At 35.0% G+C, this 10,935-nt stretch overlaps 1 protein-coding gene across 2 annotated transcripts; it reads left to right on the top strand.

Annotated features, from left to right (window-relative positions):
* Positions 1-241: 241 nt before the first annotated feature.
* Positions 242-10,733, top strand: vsig10l (V-set and immunoglobulin domain containing 10 like). Of its 2 annotated transcripts, XM_079444619.1 has the most exons (13): positions 242-277; positions 387-546; positions 2,770-3,090; positions 4,093-4,365; positions 5,285-5,551; positions 5,741-5,986; positions 6,831-7,106; positions 7,681-7,773; positions 7,883-8,098; positions 8,801-8,905; positions 10,071-10,111; positions 10,185-10,268; positions 10,346-10,731. In XM_079444619.1, the coding sequence occupies exons 2-13, from the start codon at positions 498-500 to the stop codon at positions 10,406-10,408; spliced, it is 2,034 nt and encodes a 677-aa protein (XP_079300745.1). In that variant the 5' UTR covers positions 242-277; positions 387-497; the 3' UTR covers positions 10,409-10,731. The 2 variants fall into 2 exon arrangements, 1 of the variants encoding a protein (XP_079300745.1); XR_013785663.1 differs by lacking the exon at positions 242-277 and having other exon boundaries at positions 282-546; positions 10,165-10,268; positions 10,346-10,733.
* The last annotated feature ends 202 nt before the right edge of the window (positions 10,734-10,935 follow it).

Raw genomic sequence — 10,935 nt, 5'->3', positions numbered from 1 at the left:
AGTTTAATGTGTTGTTCGTCAAAAATACTGTCATTATTTTCTCACTACCACGTTGTTCTAAACCTGCATGTTTAATCCTTTCTACAGTGAAACACAATGGCGTTTTAGTCATTTTACTAAATTATGGAATAATCGTGAACTGGTGTAATACCGGTTTGGAACAAGTAAATAATGGCAAAATCTGCAGTTCACCAACTCGGCTACACCTTTAAAAGCAGGACTCTAAGCCCCGCCCACTCCTGTGTTCTTGCAGTGCAATGCAGAGCAAACTACTCTTGTAAGTGAAATCAAAAGCAGCATTTGTATTTCTGAGTATACAGGAACAGAATAGAGGTTTATATATGTTATCGATTGATCTGAAGTGACTGATGGGATGTTTTGTCCAGGTAAAGCTCACCTGCACGGAGTGATTTCTCACCTGTTCATCAGAGGAATATGACTTCTTCATCAAAATTAAAACTCTGACAGACCTACAGGTTTAGTTCGAGTTTGGCGAAATGCAGACGCTATTTAGTTTGACTTTAGTTTTTTTGTTCTTCATTGCTGGTAAGTAAAATCAAACCTATAAATATTCTATACCGTTTAACATAAAATTATTATTGATTTTATGGTAAATTACAGACTTTAACATAATTAAAATAGAATGTCATTGCTGTTACAAAAACTGAAAAGAATGGTTAAGACTCAATTATTTGCCATTTCATGTAAAATTACATGTAAAACCTTAAGATTATTTGAAGGATCATTATTTAATATGTGGTGTGGTATGATCATTCTGTCAGTTTTTCAATAAAAAGCTACTTTTTATGCCTTAACAGACTAAACTTGTCAGTCAACGATCAATTAAAGTTATGGCTACAACTTTACAATAAGATCTCGTTTGTTATCATGAATGCATTAACTAACATAACACTGCACAATATGTGTTTTGCAGCATTTATTAAAATTTGTTATTGTTACTTGGGAAAAACAAATGTTCGTGTTACAACATATAGGCTACACCTTTTGATTTTAATAATGTATTAGTAATGTTGAACTTAATATTAACTAAGATTAATAAATGCTGTATAAATTCATGTTAACCTAGCCTACACACGTGGTCAGAATTATTGGCACCCTTGGTAAATATGAACAAAGAAGACTGTGGAAATTAATCTGCATTGTTAATCCTTTTGATCTTTTATTTAAAAAATCTAACCTTTCATTGGATAATAAGAATTTAAAATGGGGGGAAATATAATTATGAAATAAATGTTTTTCTCTAATACACATTGGCCACAATTAACGGCACCCTTTTATTCAATACTTTTTTTCAACCTTTCAGATTCACAGCTCCATGTTGGTGCTTCTTCTCTTCAGTTCACCTCACTCATTTTCTACAGGGTTCAGGTCAGAGGACTGGAATGGCCAGCAGAAGCTTGGTTTTGTGCTCAGTGACCCATTTTTGTGTTGTTTTTGAGGTTTGTGTTTGGATTATTGTCTGGTTGGAAGATCCAAACATGGCCCATTATAAGATTTCTAACAGAGTCAGTCACTTATTGATTTTTTATCTGTTGGTATTTGATAGAATCCATGATGCCATGTGTCTAAACAAGATGTCCAGGACCTCCAGCAGAAATATAGGCCCACAACATCAAAAATACAGCAGTATATTTCATTGTACACATGGGGTACTTTTTATCCCTGTGTTCACCAAACCAAAAGCTCATATTTTAGTTTCATCTGACCATATAAGCCAGTCCTATTTGAAGTTCCAGTTGTGTCTGATAACTGAATATGCTGGAGATTGTTTTGGGATGAGCTAGGATAATTTTTCTTGAAACCCTCCTGAACAACATGTGGTGATGTAGGTGCTGTTTGACCATTTTAAGGTTTTCAGACCTCGAGACTCAACTATTTTCTGAAATTCTCCAGCTGTGGTCCTTGGAGAGTCTTTAGCCACTCAAACTCTCCTTCTCACCGTGTATTAGGACGATATAGACACATGTCCTCTTCCAGGCAGTTTTGTAACATTTTATGTTGATTGGAAATTCATAATTATTGCCCTGATGGTGGAAATGGGAATTTTCACTGCTCTAGCTCTTTTCTTAAAGCCACTTCACTAATTTGTGAAGCTCAATTTTGCTGCACATCAGAAATATATTATTTGATTTTTCTCATTGTGACGGATGATTAATTTGGAATCTGGGCTTTGTTTTCCCTCCTATTTATATTTCTGTGAAACAGGAAGCCATGGCTGGATAATTTCATGTTCATAATCACCCTGGAGTGCTCAAAATTGTGAATATGAATGAGAATATACTTCAGAGATATTTTACTCATAAGAATTTCTAGGGGTGCCAATAATTATGTCCATGTATGTGAGAAAAAAAAATATTTATTTCATAATGATATTTCCCCCCATTTTAAATTCTTATTTACACAAAGTTTATGAATGCCACTCTAATATCTTTATCTTAATATCTATAATAATATCTAAAGTTATTTAGCTAATATCTAGTTCATTTGTGTTTTGTTTGAGAGTACCAATTCAACACCTACCCACTTTTGGTATAACATAAAAATCACATTTGCATGTAGTGATTAAAGTAATTAGATGTAAATGTTGTTTATTTAAATCCTGCCAGGATTCATCTTAACACTGAAGCGATCCAAGCCATATAGAGGCCAGAAAATCATAGATGCTCTTTGTGCATGCTTGCAACCACCCTAAAATCATGTCAGAGAGGTTTGCATGATCAGTTATTGCTTTTTCCTCCCCTTTCATAGGTCATGTATGTTATCTGAGCATCTCACCCAAGGGACCCGTATCCGTTGAAGCTCTTGTGGGCACCAATGCGACCCTTAGTGTGTCTCACACTGGTGTCCCTCAGCCTGAGGTGATGTGGTTTAAGGGAAGCCTGCTGGTTGCTAAATGGACCGTTGGTGACAGCTCGCTTTCAGGTGTTGCTTCAGGCGTTTTTAAACCAGAACTAAATGGATCCCTCACCTTCATGAACGTGTCACTTCGTTATAATGGTACATACACTGTGGAAATGAATAATATCGGGGATGAAAAGGTCAGCGCTACATTTTACCTCTTTGTTTATGGTGAGTATATTGATAACACATTATAAACTAGTATATGGTACAGTAACAGTTATATTGATAGATTAATAAGATGGTATTTAGCTATTTTAATATCTGTATTGATTTATAACTTTTCCTGGTTGGCCAATTTACAATATCTAGTAGGTTATATTTATATATATATATATTTTTTTTTTTGTGAATTGGGTAAATGTTTTGTGAAATAAGTGTTCATTTAAAACATCTTATTTTCTATTTTTCTCATCCATGTTGTTCTTATGGTATTGGCATTTTTAAAAACAGGTAATTAATTAATGAATCATTCACAAACACTATATACTGATTGAAAAATCAGTGATTCATTTGTATGAGAAATAAATGACTAAAATGTGCCACATGTACTTATTATATATAATATTATAGGTTACCAAAATTAAAACCATAAAAAACTTGAAATAAAATAAAGTTGAAATGTTTTTTTTTTTTCAACCAGTTGCCAAGGTAACAGTTCTTATTTTTATTTTAGTTTAACTTGATGTACTTAAATAACTAAAACTAAAACTGAAAAAAATATTATTAAAACAATGTAGACATATAGAAAAAAAATGACTAAAACTTTAACTAAAATTAAAATGAAAACAAATATTCAAATTATAATAAAAAAAATACAATAGTATTTTAAAGATACTACAGTAACACTGGCATGTACATGAACTAATGATGTTAAGCATTTATTATGTTTCTTATTGTTTAATGTAATTATGAAAGTCTTACTATGTAGAGCAGGGCAGTATAATTGAATATTCATTATATATTCATGAATAAAATTAAGTCACTTCTCAATTATTTTAATGCACTTTTGATTTTGTTGTCATTTATCCTAAGGACTGTTTTTATATATTATTTAGCTATTGTTCCCTGTCTCATGACACATGTGTATAAGAGCATTTGATGTAGCAAGTAGCAAAATGTGATTCATTCAGTTCCATGTATCTCTGATTGCTTGCCTCTCTTTCTCAATAGATATCATCATGAATGTATCCCTGCACACTGATCCAGGAAACGCCATTGAGGGTGAAGTGAGGTTTACCTTGTATTACAGCACAATGCAAGGGGAGGCCAAAGAGGTGCGGTGGTTCTTTAATGGACTCCAGTTAAGAAATGGATCTCATTATTCCATCAGCGGGAAGAACCTCATAATAAACCAGCCCAGCAGGAGCGATACGGGCCGCTACACTGTATTACTAACCAACCCGTTCAGCTCTGAGACGCAACACAGGAACATCACAGTGCTGTGTGAGTATATGATGATTACATTCATTTAAAGGAATAGTTCAGGCAAAAGTGAAAATTTGCTGAAAATGTACTCAGCCTCTGGCCATCCGAGATGTAGATGAGTTTGTTTCTTCATCAGATTTGGAGAAATGCATTCCGTCACTTTCTCACCAGTGGATCCTCTGCAATGAATGGGTGCCGTCAGAATGAGAGTCCAAGCAGCTGATAAAAACATCACAGTAATCCACACCACTCCAATCCATCAGATAACATCTTGTAAAGTGAAAAGCAGTGCGTTTGTAAGAAACAAATCCATCGAGACGTTTTTAACTTCAGTCCATTGCTTCTAGCTGAAATATCCATAGAGTCCATAATATTGTTTCCTATATTGAAAAAGTGGTCTGCTCTGAATCAGGAGAGATATCGGCACAGATCAAGCACCAATTACAAGCCAAAACAGTCTAAAACAGCTCTAAACAAATATGCGTGTGGATTTTGATGTTAGAGGACAACGGGAGATGGACTTTTTCACTGGAAGAAATGTTATTATGGATTATGAACTTGCCAGAAGCAATGGTTTGAAGATGAAAACGTCTTAAAGATGGATTTGTTTCTTACAAACACACAGCTTTTGGCTTCACAAGACGTTAATCGATGAACTGGTGTGGTGTGGATTATTGTGATGTTTTTAGCAGCTGTTTGGACTCTCATTCTGACGGCACCCATTCACTGCAGAGCATCCATTGCTGAGCAAGCGATGGAATGCTACATTTCTCCAAATCTGATAAAGAAACAAACTCATCTACATCTTGAATGACCTGAGGGTGAGCACATTTTCAGCAGATTTTCATTTTTGCCTGAACTGTTTCTTTAAGAGTCTTTCCCAACAGTAGCTCGTTTCATTTCCGACATCTTATTTTCCCTCTTCGGCTGCCTTTAGATGGACCTGATATGCCAGTTCTCAAAGTCAGTCCCACAAAAGCAGTCTTTGTTTCGGGAGAGTCTCTGTTCCTCTCCTGTCAGGCCGAGGGTGAACCGCCCCCCTCTGCCACATGGTTTTTCAATGGCGAGTCCATTGCAACGTCTTCAACAGGAACAGTCCATCTCACCAATGTTAAGACGAGTCAAAGCGGCATATATACCTGTGTGATGATGAACACCAGAACTGAGGCGACACTTCAGAGAAACGTCACTATAATTGTCTATGGTAGGAGTTTGCAAATATCCTTTTGTAAGCAAAATAAGGGAATACCAGCATGTTAGGATGTTGTGCATCCTGTAAATGTTCTCTTGATATTTTTCTGCTGACAGGGTTTGACAAGGCTATGTGCATTTTTTACCACAGTTAACAGGGTTTTAGAAGCTTTTATTTCTCCTCTTCTTTCCATCATGTTAGAGTTTCCCAGGGGTGAGCCGCTGTGTTCGGTGCAGGCTGTGAATGGAGGCGCAGCGCTACAGTTCCTCTGTCTGTGGCCAGGCGGCGCTCCAGAAGCACAGGTGTCCTTTCCCGGCCTGAGCATGAATGCCAGTGGATACGGCAATTACAGTATGACTATAAATGACATTCAGAGCTTAAATGGCCGAGAAATCATCTGTAAAGCTGAACATCCTCTAATTCAGACACAGTGCAGTGTCATTCCTCGTAAGTCATGTTCTGTTTCTTACTGGAATTTGAAATATTGGTACTTACGTTACAAATTAATTCCATTTGCAAACTGAGGAATTGTGGGTAATTTAATGGTGAAAGTTATTTAGTATAATAGTAAATATATTCAGAAAAAATAATAATTTGCAAGGAAATTATATAGACACCAAGTACAATATTTATATTTCAAATTTTGTATATTTTAGATTTGTAGAAATCCCTCTCGTACATGGAAAGCATCTTTGCTGAAAGGCGTCGTTCAAAAAGCGCACAGAAAAATAGATTTGATTTCAATAATAGCAAGCATGTTTGGTTTAAGTGTGTTGCTAAGATACATGATACTCCAATAAGCCTAAAAATACATTGCACACACATAGTGGGTTAAAATTGTATAACATTTATAATTAACATTTCTTTTGCTTCATCCACTTTGTAGGCCCAAACCTGCAGAAATTCAATATAAAAGAAATAAAAGTCTTAATAAATCAAATGCAATTGTTTTTAATTTAAATAATTAATGCCTGAATAATATTTTTTATTCTTTGTGATTTGTATATTTATTTTCTGTATTTATTTGTATTTTTTCTTTTGTTTTATTTATGCATTGATTTATTATTTATATATTAATCCACCACCTTGAGTTTTTTTTTTTTTCACCTAGCGTGTTGCAATGCATTATGGGATTGTGTTCCACACAGTTTGCTTTGTTTTGAAAAGTGCTATTTGTGTTGCTGCCTATATAGAATGTTCCAAATTGTTCACATCATTCATTTCAGTTAGGATGCTTTGAGGACAGTAAGGCATTGGAACAGCACCTTTGTCTCATTGCATTATGTTGCAGGTGGTCCTGTGGATTTTCTCCCTGAAGTTTTAACAAGCATGAGTCAAGACGAAAAGACGATGGTTGTGATTCATTGCTCTGCTGAAGCAACACCTCAAGCTCTTGTGCACTGGATCAAGGACGGAAACCACTTGCAAACTGGGCCCAAATACCAGATTAGTACAAACACAACTCAGCTGTTTATTTCTGATTTTAATGTCACTACAGACCTCGACACCTACACCTGCACTGCCATCAACCCTCTCGGCAGCAAAACTGTGGACACTACACTGCTGGGTATGGATCCATTCTAGATTATCATTAGCAATAATAGGTTTTGACCTTTTGAAACTCTATACTACTGGAATAACTTGATAAAATGCAAACAAATCAAATTGTATATTGACTAAGGCACGTTTTGTCTGCCTGCACTACTATTTAGAAGTTTGGGGTCAGTAAGATTTTTTATTCTTAAACAAATGAATGCTTTTTTTCAGCAGGAATGCGTTGAATTAATTAAGAGTCATCGTTTCCATAAAAGTATTAAGCAGTGCATCTGTTTTCAACATTGATAATAATCTGAAATGCTTCTTGAGCAGAAAATCAACATATTAGAATGATTTCTGAAGGATCGTGTGACACTGACGACTGGGGGTCATGATGCTGAAAATCCAGCTTTGCATCATGGGAATAAATTACATATATTACCATTTTTACTGTATTCTTAATCAAATAAATGCAGCCTTGGTGAGCAGAAGAGACTTAAAAATTAAAATGGTTTGAAAGTTAGTGCATGTTTTTTTTTTAGCTCTGTTCATCTTGATGTATGCAATTCTCAGAATATGCAATTTCAATCTTTTTTTAATTTAAGGCCCTCAAATCTCAAATTCAAGTGTTTTCCTGAGTAATGATCAAACAGAAGTGACTCTAACATGGGACGTTCCTCTCACCTCTGTTATTACAGGTACATGCAAATAATCGTGTGTTGCTTCCATTCAAGCTTTGCTTGTGAATAATAAATTACAAATAGTTTGCATATCAGTGCATAATAAAAGTGTCATTGTATTTTTAAGGCTTTGATATCCAGATGAAGGGCCCAGAGCTCTCAAGCCCATCTCAACCCAAACTCAGCATCGCATCAGACTTCCGCACCATCCAATCAAAGCCGGCCTCTGCCAGAGCCTCCACCGTCTCAGGACTCAACCCAGAATCCACATACTACTTTAGAATCCTCCCTAAAGCCGGCAGAACCGCAGGAGAACAGTCTGAGCAACATCGGATCGGACCAGGTGACGAGAAAATCTGAAAAAGCTTTAAAGGGCTCATATCATCAGGAATCAAGCTTTTCTTGATCTTCTGAGATAAAAACAAAACAAAAAAACTTGTCTTCAACAACTCTTTAGTCCAAAAATACCATTGATTGAAATTAAACCGTAAAAAAGGTCTAACAGCTTATTTCTGCCCTGATTCTTTAATGAACCTGTCACAGTGGGATGCAGCTTTTTAAGCAGAATAGAGCAATTAAAAAATACATCAGCCCAAAAGCAAACCTGAGTCTGTGTGTTTGTGCAACTAAGCCTTGTTGCTCATTTTCCATGTGAACAGGCCAGTTACATAAAAGTCTTAGGGGAAAATCAGCCAAAAAAATGCCTTTTTAATTTTAAGGATCAGGAAAAACTAAATTATGACTGTTTTAATACAGATACACATTTATAAATGGCCTTCAGGAAAAAATGCATACTACAAATATACACTACTGTTCAAACGTTTGGGATCAGTACGATTTTTAGTCTCTTATGCTTACCCATGCTTAAAAATGCTATTACAAAACAGAAATATTATAAGAGTTTAAAATGTCTTGCTAAATAGAAGTATTATTTCTTTAAAATTAAAAAATCTTACCGATACCAAATTTTTCAACAGCGTAGTGAACAGCGTAGTGTCTCCTTTAAGTGTGGTAAAGCTGGTTGTGTTGTTGATGTGTTGTCCAGCTGCTGGACTCAGTGGAGCTGCTATCGCTGGTATCGCCGCTGGAATCCCCTGCGCTCTCCTCGTCCTCCTCATTGTGCTGGCCTTCATCTACTGCGGAAGACGTGGTGAGTGATGCTTCCTCCAACTGTCTAAAGCTCAATTAGTATAGCATGATGCCTGCAACGCCAATGTCATAGGTTCAATTCCCAGGTAACACAGTAGTGGCTAAACAATGAAAATCATCTGTCATCATTTACTCACCCTCAAGTTGTTCCAAACACACAAAAAAAGATGTTTTGAAGAATGATGACCATTGACTTTAATAGTATTTTTTTTCCATATGGCTACCAGCAACTGCTTGATTATTAACATTCTTCAAAAATATCTTCCTTTATGTTCAACAAAAGAAAGAAACTCATACAGGTTTGGAACAATATGCCTTTAAGTCACGATAGATTAAATCTCTCCCAAATGCATAAATGTAGATGTTGATCAATTGATACCTAAGTATATAAATCTCCAAAATCTACAGCCAGTCAATACATAATGATAAATTTATGTTTTCAGATATCGAGTAAAATAAACATTGAATTTCAGAATTATTGAACTGCAAAAATAAATGCCAACATGGTATTTAAGACCTTTATGCAAAGTGCTTATAAGCCATTGCTTTTATAAATAGTATAATGAAAAAAATACAGCAGTGTTCAATAAATAGCTTCATTTATTAATATTAATAATTAGAATAACAAAATTATAAAGTATAGTATATTATGTAGTAGAATGTAGTTATAAAAATGTAGTAAAATTAATTAATTAAATTATAGTTCATTAGTATAGCTGTATTTGTTTCTGGTTACAAAATAATAGCAATTTGCTGCCTTAATAAAATAATAAATAAAATAATGTGTTGTTATTTTAGTATAAATGATACACTATTATATTTTTTTGTTAATATTTAAAATTAAATTAATTTTTATATTATCTGCTTTCATTTTTGTTAAAAGTTTTATTATTTTTGTTGTGTGTGTGTGTATTTTAATATCTTTAAATAGTTTTTATTACGTTTTGGTTAAATTAGTTTTAGCTATCCTAAGTTTTTTTAATATTATATTTTCTTATTTTACATATAACAAAAATAGGTTTATTTTAATTCAAGCAATGGTTTTATTTATTTATTTTCAGTATTAACCAATAATAACCCTGGCAGTCACAGATGTGTGTTGCATTTGCAGATTATTCAATCTGAACTAATAAATGAATCTGTTCAATGACTCTTTTCCTCATCAGATCGAATCCCCAGGTATCCTGTATCGAGAGCGGCGGAGAAGGTAAAAGAGGCTGTTTTGTGTTACTGTGAGCCTGTTCTTCATGTTCTCTGAAGTGTCTTTCTCATCTCTTCAGGCCGTCATCTCTCAGTCTACTCTGAACCCTCATCGTCTGCTGAGAGCCAGACTGAGACCACCGCCTGCGTACAGACATCAGCAGGTACTCCGCTTCAGCTCAGAGTCATTGAGAGGGGACGACTCTTTTGTGTTTACAGACTGGTTTTCTGTGTTTTGCAGCCTGAGAGATTGGCTCATTTGCCATCTGTGAACTCGCGCGTGAGAATGGCCACCACCGTCTGACTCTGAGAGGACTCGAGCTCACTGACATGTAACCTTTAACCTTATCCAGGACATTTGTTGACATGTTGCAGCCCAGACACAAACCAGTGTGACCCACGTGAGCACCACAGCTACTGCTGCACCACTTATTCTGTTATTCTGTCTTAAATTCACATTTGAGCACTGTATCAAAATGACAAAGTTTCTGTCGTTTATTTTAAAATTAAAAAGAAATTAATACTTTTATTCAGAAAGGATGCATTCAATTGGTCAAAAGTGACGGTAAAGACATTTATAATGTTACAAAGATTTCTATTTCAAATAAATGCTGTTCTTTTGAACTTTCTATTCATCCTGAATTTTTTTTTTTATCAGTTTCCACAAAACTATGAAGCAGCACAACTGTTTTTCAACGTTGATAATAATCAGAAATGTTTTTTGAGCAGCAAGTCAGCATATTAGAATCATTTCTGAAGGAGACTGGAGTAATGATGCTGAAAATTCAGCTTTGCAGCAAAGAAATAAATTACGTTTTACGATATTATCAA

Source organism: Barbus barbus (assembly GCF_936440315.1).
Source record: "Barbus barbus genome assembly, chromosome: 21".
In the NCBI taxonomy this organism is placed as follows: domain Eukaryota; kingdom Metazoa; phylum Chordata; class Actinopteri; order Cypriniformes; family Cyprinidae; genus Barbus; species Barbus barbus.
This window is presented reverse-complemented; position numbering and strand designations above follow the sequence as displayed.

Bases quoted from the DNA above. Each gene is read 5' to 3' on its own strand.
- vsig10l (XM_079444619.1), top strand. From the start codon at position 498: ATGCAGACGCTATTTAGTTTGACTTTAGTTTTTTTGTTCTTCATTGCT. The intron at 4,366-5,284 runs GTGAGTATATGA...GGCTGCCTTTAG, and splicing joins CAGGAACATCACAGTGCTGT to ATGGACCTGATATGCCAGTT. The intron at 10,269-10,345 runs GTACTCCGCTTC...TGTGTTTTGCAG, and splicing joins CTGCGTACAGACATCAGCAG to CCTGAGAGATTGGCTCATTT.